This window comes from Tubulanus polymorphus, chromosome 4 (assembly GCF_964204645.1).
Source record: "Tubulanus polymorphus chromosome 4, tnTubPoly1.2, whole genome shotgun sequence".
In the NCBI taxonomy this organism is placed as follows: domain Eukaryota; kingdom Metazoa; phylum Nemertea; class Palaeonemertea; order Tubulaniformes; family Tubulanidae; genus Tubulanus; species Tubulanus polymorphus.
In genome coordinates this window covers 5792977-5818629 of record NC_134028.1, presented here as the reverse complement: position 1 = coordinate 5818629, position 25653 = coordinate 5792977, and the positions used below count along the sequence as shown (strand labels likewise).

Here is a 25653-nt window from a genome sequence, read left to right as displayed (position 1 = left end):
GTATTGAAACGCAATTCAGGAGAACTGTTTGTTCGCGCTCTGGCAGTCTGTTCGACTCGATTTACGAAAATATCTTACTAGCGAAGATTACTGATAACCGCTAGCGCTCTGATTTACAGCAATATCTAAAACTACAAGTGAGAGGCAGCTTTTCTTAGTGGCTGCTGCAAGAAGAAGAGTTTTCCCCGCAAATTAATTCCCTAGTTCCGAGCGGTGACCTTGGCGTAGTTCTAAATACAACTTGTAACAGGATATAACAACGATGAGGTACATCGCTGCTTAGAATTCCCCATCGCTTGCATGTTGTAAAGCAGCGCCGAGATTGAAAAGCAAAGCTGGAGCAAACTTACCGAAAATATGTTTCTAGAAAATCAAAACATGTATTTGATCGCTGTGACTTAGTCCTGTGGGGGAGAGAGAATGATCTTAGCACGTGTGCATAGCGTGTCAGGTCTCGAGATCTCGTCGAGGGTGAAACGAGAAAAACTAATAGCTGAGCGTGTTAATTATTAATCCCTTAATTACTTTACAATATTGTATCCCCAAAACGTGTCGCGTGCTGTCTATAATTTATGGACGATTCGAATCGGTGGGAAACTTTGTTGGAACGCGCCCGAGCTCGATATTACTTTAAATTCATTACATGATAGCTGAAAAAATTAGCTGAATAAAAATGCACGAAAGGTCTTTTATCGCCTTTTGGAAGTGGTTGGTTTTAATGGGCGAGCTGTTACGGTAAATGAAGTCCCATGCGGTATAAACGTTTATGCGTAGGAACGGTGAAAGAATCGTGCAAATTGTAATGACCGGTTATTTTGAAAAGACCACATACTAGAACGAAATAAAGAGATTTCCGCAATAATTACAATAACGTTGGTCTTGTTGTGTATAAGGTCGGTCATGTTTTGGTTGGGTAAGATTCGTATTATAACGTATACCCTCTAATTCAAGAACCGTTTAGCGAAACGGAATCAGAAAATACGTATATTGGTAAAGACAGCACTTGATTTTAATCTGCTTTATGTACTCGAGTCCGCATAGAGCTACTAAGAAAAGGATTAAAGAATTTCTAAATGAAATGCCATCCTAGTTTCACAAGGGTTTGTTATTCAACTTGGATTTATTGTGGCGTCATAAAAACGCCTCGAATTTAATTGTGATTGACAGTTTCGGTTATTAGCGTAAACACCAGATTATCATGATTTCTACAAATCGCGGCCAGTACGGGAGCTACTGTCAAATCGCTCCTCCAAATTTCAGCTTCTATGACGTTTACGCTTTCACTATGACGTCACCAAGCACAACTCCGAAATACAACCGGGCAACGCCAGTAACTTCGATGTCGGCAGAGGAGTACGCCGTCAGATTTCGGTCGAAACCAACCAGTAAACCGGCGGTTATCGGCCTGGACCAGGCGGTGTCCGTACCACCGCTAGCTCGGGGAACGCCGAGAGCAACTCCGAGGGAATTCGCGAATCAGTTTCCACCAGCGAACAAACTGAGATTGTCAAGCAGAGACTCGATGGACAGACAGAATCAGGTAATTTTAGTATTTTCACAAGATTATTACAGAAAATATGCAGTAGATTAAAGTTGAATTAGAAAAAAAGATTAAATCTTTTTGACGAAATACAGCGAAACTTAAACGATATCATTTACATAAGGCCTATATTTCAACGGCTTCAAGAATTACAGAACTGAAGATTCATATGAATATATTTTACTATAATATAGCCCATAACGACTTGTACCGTATATATGTTTATGTGTGCCGTGTTATATGGTGGCATTCTTTGACCCTTTCAAGACAAAAACTCGCGTAGAAAAAAACATAACCCGTTTTACGGTTTAATATGCCAGTAAAAGGTTCTTACCAAATAAATCCTTTTATCCCTGTGTTTCGATAATGCTAAACGCGTGACAGTGGATCGTTTTTTCTCTCCAAGACAATCATGTTGCCAGGATACACCCGGAACCCTTCCAGAAATAAAAAAGGTTCGAAATGTTAGTGCGGCAAGTTTTGAATTTATGTCCCCTTGCACAGGATCTAGCTCGGGGGAGGGGGCATTCATTTATTACGTACCCATCAGGAGAGGGGAGAAGTTAATGCAATTGCGTTGCGTGGGGAAAAGGCCAATTTGAAAAAATCCATACCGTATTTCGTGCGTACGTATAATATAAACGAACGATCCCTAGTTGTGAATTAATTTATATCTTGACACGGAGTTGAAACTAAAAATTACCCCCCAAAAACTGGATCAAACTGTGTAACCGGCCACGATGGATTAAGGCAAAAAATGTCCCTTTTGAATTTACGAATTATCATATCTTTTTCAGATACAGAAACATTTTGAAATAGCTCCAAGTCCAGAGATGACTGCTCGTTATTACAACGCCGCCGGTGGAAGTGACGTCGACAACAGACGATCGGATCCGAATCAAGTTAGCGCGCGAAGATATCCGTTTTATACGCATACATATCCTAATTTGATACCAGGCCCCGGTGACCACCCGCCCGGTGGTGATCTGAGCTATTTACCGCCGCCAAAGAACTTTTTAGCGCGTAGAGACGTACCGTGGGTTTATAGGTATAAAGTTAAAAAGAACATGAACCAGTTGTCAAGGATCATGGCTAGCACGGCAAATGACAGTAAAGCCAGGGATATATTGACATAGCGCATGTGTCTTGTGACTGTAAATAACGAGTTTTATTTTGGTTATTCATAAACATACGTTGAAGTTTGTAAATTTTTGTGAATAAAGATATTTATTAGATATTTAGCTGAATCAAACTACATTGCGACTAGTAGGGCTATTAGGGTACGAAAAATTACCATTTCACTTCGTCATATCACTAAATCACAAAAAGCACGCGAATTTGATAAAGATCTGTTGAATACAATACAATACAATACAATACGTAGATTTCAGCAACTCCCTGATTCGATCAACTCGAGAAACCATGGATTTTAAATGGGTTTACTTTCAAATATTTGCTTCTCGACCCGCTCGGCATCCAATCAACATGAGAGTTATCAACCGGTGCTTTATTGAATACCAACGTTTAACCGGCACTAAGAAGACAACAGAACAACGAATGAATGCATTTATGAAACTTTATTTTCTCTATGACTAGACACGTTACTTTCAATCGTATCGCACTGAGATTCAACAACTAGTTCCTGAGAAATCCCATCAGTCAGTTCATTTATATAACTATCCTTCGCATCGTGGTGCTCGTCGTTCTTATTTTCCTCATCAGCTGAATCACGATTTCCTTCGAAATTATCATCATCGTCATCATCATCATCATCACTTTCTTCTTCCTCTGATGAGGACGAACTGCTGAAAAATTGATAGATTTCCGAAATAAGATCACAAGAAGCAACATTCTTTAAAGCTTTCCAAAATAAAAAATACCCGGTATTTGGCTTTTTCCAAACATAACATGAACAAGCAAAGCCACGTCTTGATTAATTCTTTTGCAGGAATATAAGTGATAAGTTATTGATTACCTGTACGATGGGGGTAAGTCTAATCGTCGGTTTGGATTGAAGTTACCTTCTTCAAGATCAATATCAGTGAGATCTGAAAACAAATAATTACCAGGTACATAAATGATGAATAAACAGATGATTTTGTTTTAGAAACCCAATTTCAGATACATGTATTCTGTCTTACGCTTTAAGCTGTTCAAAGAAATTCTCATGTGATGGCAAAATCAAGGGTTCAGTCAAAAGTTTTATTTACATTTAACAATCATCGAACTCAGATTAATTTGAAAGAGATTAGTTCCTGATATCATAATTAGTGGTAGATATCATAACAACTCAATCAGTAGAGATAAAGCATAGAATGATACCTTGTTCCCGGGCAGCTTTGTGTTCTTTTTCTAACTGTTCAAGATAATCTTGTTGAACTTTCACAACTTCCGCTCCCGTTTTACAAGCCGCGTATCGATCTAATATTTCACGGTTAAGATCATAAAATCCTGCTCCCCATTTAAACTGCTTCAACAATGTTTCACCATATTGCTCCAAACCTGAAAATACCAGTTTAGAGTTCAGTTCAAAGGCGATGATATTGCATTTGTTTGCCTATCAGTCGGCTGCTTGTTTGACAGGCTTAGTTAATAACCTCCCTGAGAGAAGAATTTCAAAGACTTTCAAAATATATTTTCCAAACCCATCTATAAAGTATCTTCAAAACTATTTTAGAATTCATCGTTAAATTTTAGTGGCACGCCTTGAAATTTTAAGTTTTAGAGACCGTTTTTATTTTTGGGGAAAATTCAAAGCCTTTTTGGCTTTTCTTCAATTCCTCGCGTAAATTATTGCTACACCGACTACCTATATATCATGTTATCATCATGTTCTGTTATAATCCCTGAACCAATTATTTATGCAAAATAAATCAAATCAAAGATGAAGACTTTCACTAACTGAGAAACCCTGTGAAAAATAGATTTAACATAACCTGAATTAATGGAGAAGGTTTTTTGTGAAAGTCAACCCTGATGTTGGGACTTCCTTACCGACAATATAAAAGGTGGCGGCATATGCTTCAACACAGCTCAACTTGCACGGACGCCCGTAATTGATAGGATTTACGGCTACTAAATATGGCAATAAACGAGTATGTCGACCTTTCATCTTATCAAAAGGAGTTTCGTCTAATTTCGCCCATGAACAGTCGACCACAGCGACGCCATGTTCTTCCACGATTGGTCTTGAAAAGAGATTTTTCTAAGATTTAATAAATGACAAAATTATATATAATTGTAGCCTGTCCAGTTTCAAGTCATACATACATACATAGTCATTGTTCCAAGAGTTCGACATCTATTTTTACACAATCAGAATTAATTTCATCATTGAGTTAAACTATTTCTGAAAAGATGATTCTTCTACTTCTAGGTATCACTAGTCAACATCAACATGCTGATGACTTGTATTAGTTTACAACTTTTGTTCTTAGATCAGTGAGTTGGGAAACACTGATAATGTATTAATTAATGATAATAATTCATTTTCTTCATATATCTTGATTCTTATTATCTACATAGTAATCTATGCACTTCACATAAGATTAGAAAATAAAAAATATATCATGCTAAAATAACATGGTTTCACTAGGATTCGAACCCACAACCTCTTAAGAGTTATGAGTTAAACACCTTATCCACCAACAAGTCATAAAGACAGGACATGATTTCATTTCTTCTTTCCAGAAAACAATATTTTTACCCTCCTTAAAAGATTATTTGTATGGATCTGAATATCATCGCATACCTGTCTTCTGGGGAGACACATTTTGTTCCCATCGGTGACAGAATCAAACCGTGAAATCTTTGATTAAGTTTCAGCGTTCTCACATAACCGAGACGAGCCAACTTTCGGCCGGAACATTTTTTCGGGTCACAATGCTCCAAGTCCCACATCGCGACAGGACATGGTACAGAGTACTTATCAGCCGTCTTATCCCACAATTCACCTTCGGGGTCTACAGGATTTAAAATTCAGAATTATATCATAAACATCATAAAACAGGTTTTTGGTTAAAGATTCCGAATAATGAAAAAATACCCTCTTGACACCGTTCACGAAATCGATCTTCACTGAATTTAGAGTCGCGAGAACGACCAAATTTTCCATGATGTTTTGGTTTATCCCTGTTTTTCCCTGCACCACGGCTACTTTGTCCTTTTCCACTCTTCCCCATTGTCTGAGACCTTCCGTTTCTCGTAAAATATGACAATTCTAATGACCAGTGTGATATAGAAATATTTTTTTCATGGGGGCCGCCATATTGTGGTCATGTGACTAAAGTTTCAGTCCGGATCCGCAAATAAATCCGTGTCCAGTATTTAGGGACAACCCATAACTACGCGGCTCCACATATTTTAGAAACATTACTTGGCTTTTTGGAATTGCAGCTTTTTACGAGGATTTTGTCAGTTTTAGCTTGAAAAACATCAAAATCAAGTTGAGGCAGTGATACATTACGAAAGAGCTTTTCAAGATGGTACGTAGGCTATGGATTTATTTAAAACAAAGGGATGTGAGCAGAGTCAGAAAGAATGTAGGCCTAGTTGTGAAAGCCAAACAAAACTAAAAAAGCCTGACTACTAACGACCCTGCCAACCAATTTTTCAAAACCAAAAACGAAGTCTGGATAGGATAAGCAGCGCACTGCTTGGTTTTTCTTGGATTTATTTTAAAATCATAAACTTTTATTTTCAGATGCTCTCAAGGACTAAGCCGGCGACGCAAGCTGGCGCCTCAACACCGGCGAAAGAACAGAAAAAGAAAAAGAAACTACCTAAATTGGAAGATTTTTTGTTAACGAGGGATTACACTGGGGCTATAACTCTACTAGAGGTATAAATCGGTTTGTGATATGATAGAAAAATGAACCACTTTCAAGGGAGTTTTTTTTTTAAATATATTTTTATGTATTTAGTTCAATCGTAATAGTGGTAAGGGTAATGAAGAAACTGATATGTGGGTCGCATATTGCGCATTTCATCTTGGTGATTATAAAAGAGCTATGGAGGTAAAGTGAGATTGACAGAATAGATTCAGTCATATTCAATCGATGGCCTGTGAATGAAATGTTTTGGCTTGTATTTTAGGAATACGAAAGGATGTCGAAGCGCGATAATTGTCATCCGGATGTCTGGGTTAATCTGGGATGTTGTTATTTCCTGCTGGGAATGTACCAGGAAGCCGATGGTGCCTGTTCAAAAGGTAATCATTTCAAAATAGGGAAGCTGAAAATTTAGATTTTTGTATGCTGAGAACACTTGCTTCAAACTTGCTGAATCTGAATATGGGTTTATCAAGAATCTGCTCGATATCTACAGGAAAAATGTAGAGTTCGACAGGGAGGCCACCTACCAGGAAATCAGGGAAAAGTCAGGAAAATTTGATAAAAATTAAAAATGAGGAAAAGTCAGGGAATTTTTTTTGAGATTGCTAGATCGCATAGGATCCAAAATTTTTCGTCTATGTCTTGCGTATTTTGACTGTGTTAATTGATCAGATTCTCGGCAGATCAAGTAAGGGAAAACAACGTGCATGTCGGGGAATAGTTCGGGAAAAGCAAGTCAATGTTTGAGTCTAACTCCAGCTTATGGTGTAATCCTGATCGATTCTATTATCTACCCAAAGTGATCTGGATTTAGCGAGCAGGTATAAGACTAGAATTCAGTCGTTCCACTTTTGTTGATGATTGAAATACAATTTCAGCGCCTCGATCTCGACTACAAAACCGTCTGCTGTTTCATTTGTCTCACAAATTCAACGACGAAAAACGACTGATGAGTTATCACCAGAATCTGCAGGACCTGATCGAGGACCAACTGTCCCTGGCTTCGATTCACTATTTACGCAGTCATTATCAAGAAGCGATCGACATCTACAAGAGAATACTGCTCGATAATAGGTATAGAAGTTGTTTATGTAATGACTTAATGTAATGATCAGTCGCTCAAAAGTTGTTACATTCAACAGAGTTAACTTAACTATAACCAACTTTTGAGCAAGTTAATGTGTGTCACTGTAGTTATAATTGATCAAATCTCTTGTTATTTCAGGGATTATTTGGCGTTAAATGTTTATGTTGCATTGTGTTATTACAAGTTAGATTACTACGATGTCTCCCAGGTACACGGCCTCTCCGGTTTGATCAGTGAAGTAGCCATTTTGTCATTTAATTGGCTCATGACATTCAAGTTCAATATGATTGATGATTTTTTGGTATCTTTTGCAGGAAGTTCTGGCCGTTTATCTGCAACAGTTCTCCGACAGCGCTATAGCGTTGAATTTGAAGGCGTGTAATCATTTCAGATTGTACAATGGAAAAGCTGCTGAGGTATGGTGGAAAATTCAACATTTTCAGAAAATTGTTTGATATTTTCACTCGATCAAAAAGTTTGTTAATAATGATGACATGACTATTAACAAACACGTTGCGTTGTCTATGAAAGATGCTATATAGAGTTATGTCTATATAGAGTTATGTTTTGATTTTTGTGCAGGCTGAATTGAAGAGTTTACAAGACATGGCTTCACCGTCATTCATATTTGCCAGAGATCTCATCAAACACAACCTGGTTAGTTGGTTACTGTGTGAACCCTGTTCAAGCACCTTCCTTTTATGTATCACGCTAATACGGAACTCACTTAGTTTCACCGATTCTGATTCATTTTCTCTGGAGCGGTTCGAGACACATCTAATGACACTTCTGTTCAGACAACACTTACTAAAGGAGCGCATCTGAACTGTTTTAAATAGGATACCTGCGCTAAATAGAACTTATTTATTATCATCATTATTATAATTAGTCAAAAAAATGTGCCTGGTTTCACAGTCATGAATTATAATTGGTCTTAAAGTTAAATCTCAATTTGTTCGATTAACAGGTTTAGCCTGATCCAGGTCTTATTTCAAAAATTTCAATTGTAGAAACCGCTGTTGCTATGCTTAATTGAGTATTGAACTCTGTACAGGTTGTATTCCGGGGAGGTGAAGGAGCATTGCAGGTGCTGCCACCTTTAATCGACGTTATACCGGAAGCTCGTTTGAATTTAGTGATTTACTTCTTAAAACAAGGTGAGTTTCAAGTTAAGATCAATTGCGATATATAAGTATTGAATTCATTTGTTTGTATTTCATTTTATTGATAACATTCTATTCTAAGCCCTAGGGACGATAATCATTCGTCGCATATATTCCAAAGGTCAAATATACATAAACTGCTTTAACTTTAAAACCCTGCTTCGAATTACTTTTCCCTCCTTACCACCCCCATTACGCGACCTAAGAAGACCCTTATTTCCACGAATCGTTTAAATTCGTATTTAGTGTTCGTTTGATTAATCCCTGTGTGATTTTGTGTCTTCCGTAGATAACCTGACTGAAGCCTATACATTGATAAAAACAATGAAAGATAATACAACTGCTGCCGGTGCCACTAAAGGTCGGGATTAAAATCAGTGGCGCTATTTTAATGTTTTACTGTAGTGTATAATATTTGTCACGAGTGCGCCACCTAAATTCGGCGGGTTATTGTTGTGTTATCGGTATTTCGTCGGCTGGATTGAAGTTTGTTTTGTAGTCTTCTACGTAGTTTCTTTCAGGGGGCCCCGTATCTGAGATTTGTTCCTTCCCTCACTTATTGGAAAGCATGTTTGCAAGTTATTTTCTCTTTTGTAGCTGAATTTAAACATCTATTCGGGCCACATGACAGTAACGTTGATCTTATTTCATTATTGTATTACTCCCCATCGTCAAGTGATTATCAAAAAATTGACCAGCAAATTTCTAATTTTGCATTAATGGTAATCTTTCCTCAAATCAATCCAAATGAAAATAATTTGAGGGCCGGTTTATTCGACCATATACCGGTTTATAATTTTCTGGGTAGGTTTTCCATACAAAAAATGTGTTTCATTTCATGGAAAATCGATCAAGATTAACTGAATCAACGAAGAAATTAGATGACTAGTAGCTAAAATATTTTTCACACTAGATAGACCCTGGGTGAATTATTATGTTGTGATTTTAAAGAACTGATCATGAAACCATTCCAATCTAATACAAAGCTTTCATAGACAAAAAAACTAATCGATAGTCACAAATCAGTTACGAAACTCAATCATTTGACAAGAAATGTTTGTGCATGTATTGATGATTAACTCATTCAAACTTCCCGCATATTTTGATGAACTACTAGTAGATTATGGTTGCAAACTATAAATGTTTAATTTTCAGACGATGTTACAGAAGCATACAACTTAATCAAGGACCTGGAACCTACTACTCCACAAGAATACATTCTGAAAGGTGTTGTCAATGCTGCTTTAGGCCAGGAACAAGGATTGGTAAGTGCGGGCATGGACTAAAGTCAGTGGTGTGAGCCAGAGCCTGAATCTCGTAATTAGCGGCAAATTTATAAAGCAAAAGGTGTAGAATATTTCATCAAACGTTTATCTTATTTCATAGAGAGAGCATCTGAAGGTTGCGCAACAATATTTTCAATTGGTTGGAGGTTCTGCTAGTGAATGTGGTAGGTTTGAATATTGTCTTAAACTTCAAATAATTGATTGAAACTATGAAATTACATTTTTCTTTGGAAGGTGTAGTTTTAGAGTTTTAAGCATAAAGAATTATGTTGGAAATACTATTTTTGGTACCGGTATTTAATTTGTCTATGAAACCTGGGGAATTTGTCAACATACGGTCATCAGATTGATGAAGACTTTCAATCCTGTGTTTATGTTCACAGATACGATACCGGGTCGTCAGTGTATGGCTGCTTGTTTCTTTTTGCTGAAACAGTTCGAGGATGTTTTGATTTATCTCAACTCGATCAAGGTAGATTAAAAAAGTTCAATTGAATTGCCTTGAAAAATTCTGCACCTCATCGTTGTGATGATCTGTTTGTATTTGAAATTCTTCGCAGAGTTACTTTTACAACGACGATACATTTAATTTCAACTACGCCCAAGCGAAAGCAGCTGTAGGAAATTTCAAAGAGGCAGAGGAGGTAAATTTCTATCTAATCAGTGCAGCAGTTTATACTCCCTCACTTGCCAAGAAAGCTTTAGAAAGTTGGCGAAATTTGGTATCTTTTCAGGTGTTTTTGTTGATTCAAAGCGATAAAATCAAGAATGATTATACGTACCTCAGTTGGCTGGCTCGTTGCTGTAAGTTCGTTGAACCTGAATCCACTTTTATGATCAGCTTCAGATTCAACTCAATACATCGAATTCATCACTTTGATTATCGATAAAGCCACAACAGAATCACCAACTAAAACAAATTTCACACAAACTGTACCGAGTACGGTAAATAGTTCATTGAAGTTTGTTTTAGTTGTGATTCTGCTGTGGCTTTATTTGTCATTCGACTCTTTACCAAAAGTCAACTTAAGTCGCATTCAACTGGAACATATTCAGTACTTTCAACAACTATAATACCTGTTTTAGTTGTGATTCTGCTGTGGCTTTATTTGTCATTCGACTCTTTACCAAAAGTCAACTTAAGTCGCATTTAACTGGAACATATTCAGTACTTTCAACAACTATAATACCAGTAGTAACTTCAAAATATCAATGCGGTGATTCTTGACCGCGGAGCTAAGAAAGATTCTTATTCGCGCTTTCTTTCTACAGATATAATGAATCGTAAAGCTCGTTTGTCCTGGGAGCTTTATCTGAAGATGGAAACATCGGGTGAATCATTTAGTTTATTGCAATTGATTGCGAACGACTGCTACAAGGTAAATATTGAACAAGCTCAAATTGACTTGAACCTGCTATTATTAGCACAGGTTGCAAATTGTATGATTTAGCCCTTGCAGTCCTGAGTAATTAGTACCCGAAGGTGCTTGAGATAATTTGAGAATTTAGAAAAATTTCACCCCTGTGTGTTGAATAATGGGCATACCGCTTTGCTTATATTTCACTATGTCTTTCAATAGAGAAAAAACTAATTACCAGTACTAATAACATAATTATGTCGCACTGTGGTGTATGATCAAAGTTCACCAATTGATGTAGATCCAGATGCACTGAAAGGGTTAAGTTGCATTGATCATACATTAAAAGAGGTCATCTTGTTGAGTAATGAACTGATCATGAATTTGTTTCAGATGGGACAGTTCTACTATGCGGCTAAGGCTTTTGATGTTTTGGAGCGACTCGACCCGAACCCGGAGTATTGGGAAGGCAAACGCGGAGCTTGCGTCGGTGTTTTCCAGATGATCATTGCCGGACACGAGCCGAGGTTTGTACGAAGCCATTCGAGATAAAATACACCTCTAGTTTATGTGGGATGAAGGCGTTTAATCAATCGTAGAAATCACATGCCACAGCCTCCCTCAGCAGCAGGTTTGAACCATGGCATCACAAGATTCTACCTCGGTACAAACCCCTGCCCTTGTAGACAGGGTATTCAGCTATTTGCACGTTAAGAAGTAATTGATATCGTGTTACTGAAGGAACTTCATATTTATGTGGTTTCGGGGAAGAATAGCTGTGCACCTTAGCTACTATCAGGAGTCCGTTTACCAAATCTGAGAGGGAGGTTGATTCAATATGCAAAATTTCCTTGACAAAATCTGATTTGTTTTCGTATAATTACCAACATGTTATTCTATCTACTGGTACGTGTGTGTACCCAATGTTTATGAAATTTATTTTGATTTCGATGATTATACGTTGTGTAGGGAAAAGTTGCGCGAAATCATACAGATTTTACGCAACACGAGCAACCCTCAAGTGGAGTATATGATACGTACGATGAAAAAGTGGGCCAAAGAGAACAAAGTCTCTGTGTAACAGCTACGGGTTAGCGACCAGTCTTTTGTTAGATTCTTGGCTTTACATTTAATTATCTTGTTCCATCAATGAAACCGTAATGTACTTCACCAAAGCAGCCAGTCAGTTAATCTGTACTGGTAGTCCGAACTACCAAATACCTACTCAGCTCTTTACGCGTGGTTAATTGTATTTATGGTTTCCTTGATGAAAAAGAATCACCGCATCAGCTATCTCTATGGTATTTATCATAATATACTTTATGTGTAGTTAAATTTTTCAATATTTCTATGAATATTATTAGTAAATTAGTACTGTACATAATGGTTGACTTGTTTTACATATCATATAGCTGTTGGTTTAGTCATTAGTATAGTACCCTTTATTATACATCATAAATCTCCTCGGTACCTTCATCAGTAGTTAGAGGACTTAACAGAAAAGAATTGAAATTTCATATTTTCTAAGGTTTCTAGCTTTCTTAATTCTTTCATTTCATGTCAAAATTGTTTAGGCTTTGTATTGATAGAAGTCTTATCTTTGACGTTTATTCATATACGTATTATTAGGAATTCTTAACTTAGCAGTAGGTTTGATTTTTCATATTTCGTGACTGCAAAAATTGCTTGTAGAATTCAGCCCTTAAATCAGTGAAGAAAATTCTTTTATAGAATCTTGACAATAAGCTGTTTTGAACAACAGTAAAGATTAACAGTTTTTCTCGATTTCATAGTTCTCTTTGATGTTGTTTGCATTGTCTGGTTTAGATTTTATTTTATACTGTAATGTAATAATTGTGCTTGCTTTTTCGATTGGGGCAGTCAATGTTTTTATGTTGGTGGATGCTTCCTTACTGGGGATTTAATCATGCTCATTGTTTATAAGCAATAATAGTATTGATTCAATGGGATAAATCAAATACATCACGTTAATATTTCTAACTAATTGAATTTAAGTCCAAATACTGAAACAAAATAGTACTAAGCGCGTTTTAGTCTATGGACGCCATCACACAAGCGTTTTTGGCCCGTGTCAAATTATGCCCGGGCTAAGCGTTCGCATGGACGTCAAATGGGCCTGTGCCTGATTGTCCTGACCAAATATTTTGGTCAGACCCATGCCAAATTTTAGCACGGGTCAAATTATTGCATATGAATGCTAACTGGGTCAGCAAGTGATTCACTTAGTTTAAGCATTGTTAAGTATGGAGTGGTTTACGTGTGAACGCGCTCACTAATTAGGCACAGGCCAAAGTTGACAAAGGTCTGATCCAGACCAAATCTTTTCCGTGTGATCGCGGCCTATTACTGGACTAATGAGAAAACTGTACCCTTTATATGAAAAGCTTTCTATTATTTATTAAAGGCTACTAACTAGACAACCAATTTTACTACTGGTACATAATTTAAATGAATCAGTCAGCAATAGGCTAAATCATTTCACTTATTTCATTATAGATATAAATCAACTTCATTTAGTCGAATTGATCAATCAAAGAGTGTTAACATGGTCATCTAATATTCAGGGGGCGGCTTTATTGACTGATTTTAATTTGTTTTTTGTTTATCTATTTGATTCCAGGGAAACCCTACGAGATGTTGTTCAGATGCTACGAAATACTGGAAATCCGCAAGTTGAATACATTCTACGTATCATGAAGAAGTGGGCGAAAGACAACCGAGTACCGTTGTAAATTATGGAATTGTTAATTAAAATCCCCGAGGACTAGCATTATCAAATAGTAGACCCTGCTTTTCTTCCAATTGTTGAGGTTATCTGATTTTATCTCGGCTTAGTGACAAAAATTGATATCAATCATTGAATCCAAGCTAAGCAGAGTCTGCCGAGTAACACCTTTCGTGAACATAGGAACAATTCATTCTTCATAAGCCAGAATTTGTGAGAAATTATTGAGATTATGTCTATGTACTTTTCACTGTTGTTCAAGTTAAAATGTCCATGATTTGAATGACTTGTTTTACTCTGGATCCGTCCATCTCAATTTTTGTTAGATTTTATCGATTTCGTTTGTACATTTGTATTCTGTATTTATTTGTCATTTCAAAGAGAATAATAATATGTCTGATAGATTTAGATAAATCTTTGCATTTTTCTATGTCATATTGCAGGAATTGTAGGTTAATTGATTCAATAGTAACCCCTGTTTGTTTACAAAGTTCAAGGCAGTCTCAGCAGATTCGGTACAAGTCCGCTCTATTTGTCTACCTTCGGGCTTACGCTGTTTTTTTAGTGATCCAAGTAGGACGGTATCTAAAAAATTGCAACAAATATTCTCTTTGAACAGATCAGATTTGTGCAGTAGCTCATGGTTGGACTTGGTTGATCACGATTCTATAGCCGGGTCACAACTGCAACTTAGCCATTTTGTTTGAACTGCAGACATACAGAGTAGAATATGGGTTAATGACGGACAGACAATGTTTACAGACTTAACAGTAGTACAGCAGTCAACCACCTCCAGAAACCTCAATAAAACTATAACGAAGTAACTACGTAATTATCTTGTAGCAACAGGACATAAAATTTATTTTAGCTTTTGTACTTGGCATATATAAACAGGAACAGAGAAATCTGTAACATTTACATTACACATTGTAACACTGTTATACAATACAGTTACATTAACGAACACCATCATCAGCATCATCAAAATATAAGCCTTAATGAAGTACCAAATCATATATAAGGGGTTTAAAGCAATGCTGGCAGTTAGATAATTAGGATTCTTAAGACTCAGCCTTACCTAGTTATTGGAAATGGTTTAAAAGAAATGTAGAACATGCTATGAGTAGCCTGACACTTTCAGTGAGTTGCGAGAATTCAAAACCGATACCAAAATTTCCAAAGCGGAATATATTCAACCAAATAAGGTCGCCTAGAATTCAGATTATCTAGTGAAAGGGAGCTGAGACTTCGGTGTCGAGTATTAAGTTTAAGAGAGTCTTCAGTTACGAAAACACGTTCACTCAAGACGGATGAACAGAAAAAAAATGGACGACACGTGAACAAAAACATTATTGAACGATTCATACATATGCCAATAGTTATTTGTATGTACAGAATTCCCCAAAAAATCGACTAAAATATGATGATTCAGATTCTGAATAAATCATGCTTTGGTAGTTTATTAAGTTTCGTAATTATCGATAAGAATGGCACATTTTATCTCTTTTCGACGACTGTAGTAACAAAAATAATGATTTTCTCTTTTTAACCCACGACGGTCACTTCTCAATTATACAGCACGAAGTACCGAAGACAATATACATTATACACCACCCGCTTAATAATACACCCGTGTATAAAAAAAAAGAACATACCTAGAAATTCATTAACAATATCAGTTTATGTAAGTTAATTCTAATGATTGTTTTCAAGGCTAACTGGACTTCGGGGGATGTAATAATTCTGCAAACGAAAAAAAAGTATTTTACTTTATCAAGGTAGGTTGGCTATGATCTTATCTTCAACGATGACTGAAATTCAATCGGCAAGTAAATGTGGACAGCAGGCCGAATTTTACTGCAGAATCAAAGGACGCATTTGCAATCCTGAGAATCGTACCGCTACATATTTCCACTTCTAGTAAAACTCAAATGAGATTTAAAACATAAATATCTGGGTTCGACAAAATGGATCATAACGAAGTAATTTGAATCATAGACAGTCCAGTCAGCGGCAAAAACAATACTTCCCTGAATCTAAATCTATTTACAGATTAGTGTTAAGTAAGCCATTATATTTACAGTTATCAAACCCCTTGGGGGTTTCTTCATACATTCAAATTGTGCCAGCCAACCTCGTTTACTGACATAGAATGACAGGTTTCGCAAGAAGGCCCTAATGACTGAACCAGTTTTTTACTGGCTTGAGATTAATTAAGTATACAAAGTCCATATAAAATTTTCAGATACATGACAATATAGTAATAATTATAATAATAATAATAATCCTATGTGCTACAGCTTGGAGATCATCAGTTTCAACGTTAATTTATAATTATATTAATTGTACATTATTTCTATTTACATAATAATTCTTAATTCCGTCCTGCTATATATTCGTATACGCGACTGTCCTTCATAGCCAGCTAATGTAGGATCCTCAAAGATTATATCAACGACATGAAATTCTTTCGAAAAAAAAAAAACGGAATGCACGACGCGTTTTTTTTTCTCTTCGACATTTCATCCGGCATCAGAACAATTGACGATGGAGTATTATATTTTCTATTTCTATAAAATATCCATGAAGTGGAGCAATCAAAAATCTGGTCCCGTCTTAAACTATTTTTTTTCTTTTATCTTTTCTAACTACAATCGTAAAATATTCTTTTAATATATAAAACGGCTATTACTGATATCAATTTTCCATCGTAATTTACAATATCCATCTCTAAGAGAAAAACTACATATCGACGAGTAATACTTAAAACCACTAAATACCTTTGCTTTTTACAACCAGACCTCAAGACACTAAATCAACGCGTTGTTATATATATATTTCTGTCACATACAATAACAATAACAACGATCACAAAAAATCTACATAATATTCTTCGCAATTTTCAAAAGAAATCACACACTACTTTTACTACGAGCAACAACACGTTTTTCGGAACTTAAATCAAAGACTCCTATTAAAGCTAAGTCCAGGTTGCCTTTGCGAAACCATTAACACTAACCGGATTCAGAGCAACTCCTCGATCACCCGTAGCTTTGACCTATGGACATCTCATGTTGATTGGCAACCACAAGTAGAAATCACCAATTTTTTATGGCCCTGTTATACTTCGGTGATGCTACGCATGACTAAGGTGCGAATGCATCTGGCACATGACAATTGCTGTGACCTTAGCCGCGATTACACAGCGACGATTTGGCACCAGGCCCCGAGTCAAATTTGGCCCGTGCCTAATTAGAGAGCGCGTTCACACGTAAACCGCTCACTCGATACTAAACAATGCTTGAACAAAGCGAAGTTAGTCACTTCAGGCAAATGAAGCAATTCACACGCAATAATTTAATCCATGCTAAAATTTAACTCGGGCCTGGTCCAATGTTTTTGGCCGGTCGGAGGCCAAAGTTGACCCACGCTAAATTTGAAATTATGAACCCTTGAGAGATCGCAGCTTTTATCAACTACATGTTCACAAGAAACCACTGGCACTTCTCCCGACCAGCAACTCATAAATCCTACAGTCTGGGTGACCTGAGCTTGCCTTTAGCAGTGACGCAGTGACCCCTTTCCTTATACCGAAATAAAGCTATATTTTGGGTAACACTACGATTACCATAATATGATAACAAAATGATAAAATAATAATATACCATAATAATATGAACTACTACATTTTCTTATTATAACTTATACATCCTAAATAAACAATCAAGTATTTACCGAATACACCATTATACGCCTTTATCTAAAAGATTGAGATTGCTTCCGATTTCAAGCGGCTGAAAGTATTTTTCTTGTAACTACTTCAGCACCAAACATATCAGCGCTCTATTGCAGAGCTTACTATCTACGAACGTAATTTTCTTTACCCACCACTTATGTATAACACAAGAACCTTATTTCATCAACGCTGAATTGACATTGTTAAATTATTATGCATTTTTGATACAAAAAATCTAAATCCTTAAGCGATGTAGACAATCAATCGCGCTGATTCTGTTTATGAATGATTTCTGATATCATTTTGGCTGTACCGGAGATACGGTACGTAAATAGACAAGATAGGACATACGATTATATTTCATCATCGGCATGATTCAAATTTTACGTTAAAAAAACCACTGAAAAAAAACAAACCAGTCAACAATAGCGTTATATATTACAACGATTCCGATACAAAAATACATAAGTGCTTTTTTCTCGTCGATTTCTAATTTACAGCAATAATAAGCGATACATATGTACCATAATTTCCGTACGAATATATTTCTTGAATTCAGTCTCGAAAGTGCCGGTAGTCGACGACAATAAGAACCAGCTACCCGAGCCGGCTTATCCGACATTGCGTAAAATACATTACACAGTCACTTTCAACAGCTCATTTCATCAGTATACAACCAACAGTCTTCCCTTTAATACGGATTCTTGAATCGTTTATATACTTCATTCAAAACATGCGCGTGTGAAACTCGAAACATGCGCATGTCAAATGAGCACCTTATCCCGATGTTGATGTCTAAATGTAGGAACGAGATCTAAACATTGCTAGTACCATTTTACTATCTCTAGGGTCTCAATAGGCAATATTTACACGCTCAAAAATCTTCAGTTGTTTTGCTTGGAACTTTCAGAACGATCAATGCATACATATGACATATATTAACTTGAGATGGGAGGCGGTCTTTAGAATATCAACAGGCCTACGCCTCATCAGTTTGTAGTACGTAAACTGTATATACGAGTGACAAGCACATTTTTTTTCTTCGAGTGAACTAACTTACTACTTCATGATTTTTTTTTCCTTTTTCATTTTCGATGAAAAATATATCAAATATTTACAACAAGAGAACGACGATGACGACAACAATGGAACCGAAGGTTGAATTATTGCTTGAAAATAGTCGGAGATCAATAGGAATTCAGCTTAACCTCTGTAATACAACTGTCCGCTATCCGGAACAAGACGAATCCAGGATAAGCAACGCTTTTTCCATTTCATAATGAAATACTACTTCGTACCAAAATTACAATACAGAATCTGGAAGTCAAACACATACAACGCAAAATCCTTCGGAAAAACGATACAAAAGGAAGGAGTCGGGAACGGTATTTCTCTTAACTGTTACGAAATTTCTAACGGTAGGAATGAAAAAAACGATGTGCGCTTTTAGAAATATAGTAATTTTTGTAATTGGAAGATCACGAAAAACAACGAAGAACTGTTTTAAATGCCAGATTCTAATCATTGCGGATATTACCTAAAAACAACTTTTTGCATAGACCCCTTGATTCTTCTAGTTAGTTGAGCTATAGATTTTCCTACCACCGCCTTCTCTATCTAGTACTAATATTAACCTTTATTCTAACAATAATCGTTTGTAAGAAAATACAAAATTTCTTTTATGAATACGTATGTACTTAAATGCAACGGGTTTTTATATTTCTTGTGAAAAATGGATCCATCAAAGCGAATATACAAAGTCAGTCTTCACGCTTTGTAATACATCGGTAATACAGTACCTCGGATCTGCATACCTCAATGCCTTGCTCTGACCAAGTCAGAAGGGTTTTTAATATTTGCAAATGGCTACTCTACTAAATGGCGGAAAAGTATGACCCAGGGACTGGTTTCAGATAATCGTTCTTACCAATCTCGAGATTTAGATCGTTTTTGGACTATAAGAAGCCTCTATCGACTGACTCATGGCTTACGCTAAATCGCTTCTCATTTCCTTAAAGTTTTCTAACGCCAGGAGCGCGAATGTAATATTCAGATTTCAGTAAAACAGCCCTGCAGAGCTGGAGCATATACGATTTAAACAATACTCCATTCTGATGTCAACTTAAATTATACGTATATGGTAATGCCATTGTCAAATTTTGAAATGCATCAGTTCCAAAAATAAATAGCTTTTCGAATAAGTATCTATTGAGTATGAAAGTGCACCCTTGATTAGCCTAGGGGGAATTGTAATGATTGGTGCATAGGTACTAACATACTTTAAATTGCGTATCTTCAATCCAGAATTGTATAATTTCAAATGAAGTTTTAGACCCCCAGGTGACAGGGTTCTCACGGGTTAACCTATTTCATCTTCCATAACTTTTCCATACCCCAAGTTACATTTTTTTTCCATACAATTGCCCATTCGAAGTAAATAGCTGGCAATAAAGTATCGATATACCTTTGACAAATAGTTTTCATAAAGATTTTTATCAAATATGTACAAGTGGCTATGCACAATATGGAAAGTGACAAATCCCGGTTGTCATCAAAATTAAAAGACTATTAGGCATATAGCCTGAAATTTAAAATTGAAGGAAAATTTCATTTTGAGACCATTTTCTAATTTCCAATATATTTTCCATAGCCACAGAGAATGAAATATAATTTCCATGGCTTTTCCAGGGCCTGAAAAAATATTATCACTTTCCAAAACCCATAAGAACCCCAAGGTGAATATTTTCATTTTAAGTGACAGATAGGCCAAGGGTGCACCGTACGTTTTAGATATCTAATTTCAATATGTATTAATACAGACAACATTTGGTATATAACAGATTCGGTCGAATCAACAAGACACCCCCTCGTCTACGCTAGTCGAATTCACCCGACTCTCCGAGGCAACTATCTCCTTTCCGGAATTCCTACAGTCTAAATCAGTGGCGCCGGCTATAGTTTCGCTACGGTTATTCGTGTCCTGGTTTTCCGTGCGGTTGATTTTACGACAAGCGGGCGCGCTTTCGTCGTCCGTGTCGTCGTCGCTGCTCGAACTATCCGAATCGCTATTCGACGATTCGTCGTCGCTGTAAACTTCGGCTCCTTTGAAGACGTACCGACTCGGGGGCTGATAGAGGTACGAACCGCCTACAATCGAAAAACAACAATATCATCAATAATCAACGAAAGCATGGATTACACTCGTACTATCACTACTTCACACTAGTCAGTGAATGGTCAGTGAATTGCATACTATTTAGGGGGGCAATCCGGATGGACTGTTCTACCCCCTTCAAAATTCAAATGCGGGAGGAACACCAGAACCCCAAACAATGTTTCCCTTGCAGCCCTGCAGTGCCAAATCTACCTTTTTCAAATTCAAATTAAGTGCCCATTCCATTTTTCAGGTGCACCCTTCCACAAATCCTAGATCCGCCCTTATCGATATGGATGGTCCCTTTAGATGTAGAACGCAAGAATCTAACTCCATACAAAGTCATGATTAACGGCCATTTTACATCTAATATGGTGCATGTGAACAATAACTAACTGCAAAGGCATCTGTGGTACACACAAGAGGTTATGACGCAACTTACCGGATAACCGAGAAGCTATCGACGAACGTTTCGAATTCCACATTTCTCGCAACGTTTCCAGTTCGTGATTTTCATTAACATCCTCTTCTTCCAGTGAAACGTCGTTGTCGCGAGGTCGTCGATGCGCCTCAATTTCACCCTCTTCGCCGCTGCCGCTGCCCGATTCGATCGCGCTGTCGCTCGAACACTCGCTGCTGTCGCGCTGGCGACAATCGGAATCGGCCGGCGACAGACAGTTGTCCGATTGTAAATCACTTAGCGAACTGTTCGTGCTATTGCTGCGTACGGTCAACTGCGTGAACTCGTTCGTCGTCGATTGTTGGCTGTTCTCCTCGACGGCGGTAACCGGGCTACGCGTCAGTTTCGGCGTGGTCAACGCATCTTTTCGAACCTCGTCGAGCGGCAACTCGCCGCAGATGTCCGACCACGCGTCACCGAGACGATGACACAACTCGTTGACGATGACGTCGCAGTCGCCGAGCAATTCGACGTCGAAATTCAGATGCGGCAACGGTTCACGGTTGATTAACACCTGAGGACAATCAGCAGGTATCGAATCTAGAATAAATCGAAACATCGTAATTTTTTCATATCACCACCGGCAGGGATTCGAACCTGATGGCATCGAGACTCGCCACGGTATGAAACCCTGCCAAACTAGCCCGAGCTTAGCCACAATAGTTAGTGATCTGATACTTTATCAGATCAGGCTTCAGTTTCATGAAAGAATTTAGCCTCGAAACGGTAAAGTTTGAAATGGCAATTGTCCCGATAGAGAATCTTTTCATTCAAAATGAGTTCAAAACTTACTGGGTATAAGAGCAACGGGTCGGACTTTCAGCGACGAACCGATGACTATCAGCAAGTCACAATCGTCTTTATCTTTCTCCATCTGTCGATGAAATTCTTCGGATAAACCCTCGCCGAAAAATACGATATCCGGCTTCATTACGGGAAATTCTGTATCGGCCGGACATTTAGGGCAACGTGGAATAACCTGTCGAGCGAAGCAGACGTATATATTAGATTGTATTTCGACCGATTGGAATTAAAATTTTTGGGAGATTTATTTCGCGAATTGAACGCGTACCTGATTCATGATGTCGGCTCGTATATCTTCAGCATTACACTTATATTTACAAGTCACACAAGTAGCCGTGACAAATGATCCTATAATAACAATTCATACGCTTCAATTGAACAAGAGATTCAGAATCGAGTGTTTTTTCCTAATTTTCTGCACTTTCCCTGATTTTTCCATGATGTAAAGGGACAATTCCCCGAGTAAATCCGAGGAATTTCTTGGTTTAAAATGCTACAATTCATTCATTTTCATGAATCTCGTAGTGATAAAGAAACGCGTGGTCAATAGAATATCCAAATTCCCGAAGTTTTCCAGGTATTGAAAATTGATGTGTGTCTACTTACCGTGGCACTGAATGACATTTTGAATACCAGCAGTTTGCTCGAGTGTGTCAATATTTTGAGTATAGTTGCGCAATAGTTTATTTTGCTCTTCGATTTTACGTATAAACCGATGACATCTGGATGGATGGAACTGACCAGGGTAAATCTCCTAAAATTACGAAAACAAATTAACATCAAAATAACAATCCTAACATCAAAATAACAATCTATCTTTTATTTATTGCGCTCCATGTACATATCAGCACATTTTACAAACATATAAAGCGATATACGACTTACTAACTAAAATAGTTGATTAAATATTGCATAAAAAGTAGTGTTTTTAACACAGCTTTAAAACAGGGTCCTACAGATCAGTCATTCCTGTTTTTAAGGAATCAAAGAGTTGCAGGGACCCTGCAAAAGTAACCCTATCATAAATCACTGATAACCTCGATCCCACCTGGGCATAACTTAAAACAATTTGCATTTACCGTAGTACGAATTAAGCTATCGCGCAACTTACTTTAGCAAATTTGAAGAAGGGTCTTGGATCCTTCAGGAATAAGTGTATATCGAACATATCTTGTGGTTCTTTAAGGTCTGGATAATCGACAGCGATACGAGCGTAAATTCCGTCCTTCGACCTGAAGTCTGGAATACCACACGATACCGAAACCTAGAAACAAGAGTAGAATGGATATTAGGACATGTAATTGAAACCTGGGTTCAGTCGAAGAATCAAAGCTTTGAAAAAGATGCATTCATTCTATAGCCAATAAAAGAACTTAAGACCCACTGTTCTCCATATGCTGGAATTCTAAAGGGGCTGCATTCATTGTCAAGTGTATTATGACATATCATGCTGAAGTAGCAAGGTTTTCGATCACCCAAAAAATTGAAGCTTATTTATAGTACCAGGGTATAATCTTCTGTTTTTCACAATAGCTCAATATATTTCAAAGCAATTATCAGCATTAATAGAATATCTACATCCACTCTGATAGGGCAGAAGATATTTCATTAGGGGTGGTTGAAAATGGGAGGAGTGGCCACCCCACCAAAACCTATCGAAGAGTAGTCATATCTAATTTTATTTGTATAGCCATTCCAGTATAAACATTACGAATTAAGATCTATTTTTGAGTGAAGTTATGGCTCAGATATCAAAGACAAGAGAAAGTTCTTTAAAATGCATTGATGTACATACTCCAGCTCCTGTTAGCACCATAATTTTCTTGCATTTTCTCATCAAATCGACGACGTTGTCTATCGTATTGATGTGCGGCAGCTTTTTCCGTTTGGCCGGTTCCGACAGAATGTTGACAACTAATTTCCACAACATCAAGTCTTCCGTGTCGTCCGGTATCGATATCTCCGGTAACAAACCTTTCAATACATCTCGCGGATTGCTGCCGATGATCATCTGTCGCTGGACCCACGATATCGGACCTAAATGAACGTCAAAATTTCCATAAGTTTACTTCTACTAAATGCCTCGTAAAGTAACAAAAATTTCAAAATAGTCTACGACCCATGGAATAAGGCATCGCATCTTCGTATAAAAATTTCCCCAAGGTGTCTCGAACATATTTACAATCTAAATTTCTTATAACAACATTTTCATTTTCGACTACTTAGAAAAAATGTAGATATCAACATATCTTTGCATCAGTTAGGTAATCTTTTTAAATCTGTACGTCTCTTGTTGACTTGTATCGTGCCTGTTTTATGTTCACCAGAAACTTAAAAGAATTGAATAATCTACCAACGTACCGGCTACTGGTCGCCATCCAGCTTCACTGAGTCCCGATAGATCACTTATTTCACTGACGTTATCATCATTTTCATCCATATCGTCATCTTCAATTTCACCTCCTTCCGATGGTTTTGTTGAGGGTGTCTGTAACAAAGAATGTCCGAATACCATAGATAACCTCCTTTAATTTGAATCCATTGTCACTAAACTCGTTCGAGTAAGGTGATAATCTCAGTTGGACAATCAAATTTCTATTGGCTATATATAGCCAACTTAAATTGAATGGTTCCAAAAATTTGCAATTGGGTTTAAGTTACAACTAGACTTGAAAGAACTCGTCTTAACAAAAAGTCTGAGTCTGTATAATCGAACTGACTCGAACACTCAAAATAATCTAAGAATTAACTACATTATATAGCAAACAGAAAAGATAATTCACCGTACCTTATATTCAGCTGGATTGTCAAGGGATGGTGATTTTTCTACAGGTACTTCAGCAGTTGTCCTCAGTATATTGCACACTGGTGGTACTAAATTGAATAATAGAACGAATGGACAAATCACACTTCACGAAAAACTTTTACCAACCATAAATTATAATTAATTACACCACAATATTTTTTTTCTATGAGATCATTGCGTAATTGAACTCATTCATGAATTAGTAACTCGAACCAAATTGAAGATGAATATCATCTTTCATTATGCTATGAGGTTGCATTTTTTTATTGGACCACCCTGTATACTATATTATCACACAAAGCAATTTTATCCCACGATTATTATTGGAATTATCCGGGCATTTATAAATGTGATGAATACGACATCGGACAATCTCCTTAAGTGCATTGGAAAATTCCTTCTACAGATGTTCAAGAGCAGAAATTGCTTCTTGGGGGTTAGGCCTACCTAAATGTAGTGTAAAAAGCCAACTGTAAAATTGATGTCGGATTGTCATACAAGAATTTAATTAATTTGATAAATAATAAATATATTATCATAGCATTACTAAATATATATAACTTCCAATTATGTTGTATTTATGGAAGCCTAACCAATATCCTATGACAAGGCCTACCTATCAGTCATGGCAATTGTGATATTCTTTAAACTGAATTTGAATTCCCCAAGTTTCAGCAGGTT

At 37.0% G+C, this 25653-nt stretch overlaps 4 protein-coding genes across 7 annotated transcripts; 2 read left to right on the top strand and 2 right to left on the bottom strand.

Moving 5' to 3' along the window:
* Window positions 1-1285: 1285 nt before the first annotated feature.
* Window positions 1286-2676, top strand: LOC141903451 (uncharacterized). Its single transcript, XM_074791568.1, has 2 exons — window positions 1286-1540; window positions 2338-2676. Exons 1-2 carry the CDS (start codon window positions 1286-1288, stop codon window positions 2674-2676), a joined length of 594 nt encoding a protein of 197 aa, XP_074647669.1.
* Window positions 2677-3107: 431 nt separating this feature from the next.
* LOC141904776 (18S rRNA aminocarboxypropyltransferase-like) lies at window positions 3108-5806 on the bottom strand. The gene is made up of 6 exons (XM_074793433.1): window positions 5586-5806; window positions 5292-5502; window positions 4535-4728; window positions 3863-4042; window positions 3516-3588; window positions 3108-3345 (listed from the first exon to the last, which is right to left on the bottom strand). Exons 1-6 carry the CDS (start codon window positions 5719-5721, stop codon window positions 3108-3110), a joined length of 1032 nt encoding a protein of 343 aa, XP_074649534.1. The 5' UTR covers window positions 5722-5806.
* A 90-nt stretch (window positions 5807-5896) lies between these two features.
* On the top strand, window positions 5897-14426 carry LOC141903850 (intraflagellar transport protein 56-like). 4 transcript variants are annotated; one of them, XM_074792193.1, is made up of 20 exons: window positions 5897-6024; window positions 6243-6380; window positions 6463-6555; window positions 6635-6749; window positions 7251-7446; window positions 7598-7667; window positions 7774-7875; window positions 8042-8116; window positions 8514-8616; window positions 8912-8983; window positions 9220-9252; window positions 9778-9887; window positions 10009-10072; window positions 10292-10380; window positions 10469-10552; window positions 10643-10712; window positions 11181-11287; window positions 11660-11793; window positions 12236-12356; window positions 13908-14426. In XM_074792193.1, exons 1-19 carry the CDS (start codon window positions 6022-6024, stop codon window positions 12345-12347), a joined length of 1770 nt encoding a protein of 589 aa, XP_074648294.1. In that variant the 5' UTR covers window positions 5897-6021; the 3' UTR covers window positions 12348-12356; window positions 13908-14426. The 4 variants fall into 4 exon arrangements, with proteins under 4 accessions (XP_074648294.1, XP_074648293.1, XP_074648296.1 ...); XM_074792192.1 differs by lacking the exon at window positions 12236-12356; XM_074792195.1 differs by lacking the exons at window positions 8912-8983; window positions 12236-12356.
* A 433-nt stretch (window positions 14427-14859) lies between these two features.
* Window positions 14860-25029, bottom strand: LOC141903196 (NAD-dependent protein deacetylase sirtuin-1-like). The gene is made up of 9 exons (XM_074791240.1): window positions 24955-25029; window positions 24528-24654; window positions 23962-24203; window positions 23278-23430; window positions 22773-22920; window positions 22435-22514; window positions 22155-22341; window positions 21345-21902; window positions 14860-20895 (listed from the first exon to the last, which is right to left on the bottom strand). Exons 2-9 carry the CDS (start codon window positions 24604-24606, stop codon window positions 20600-20602), a joined length of 1743 nt encoding a protein of 580 aa, XP_074647341.1. The 5' UTR covers window positions 24607-24654; window positions 24955-25029; the 3' UTR covers window positions 14860-20599.
* Between the last annotated feature and the right edge of the window lie 624 nt (window positions 25030-25653).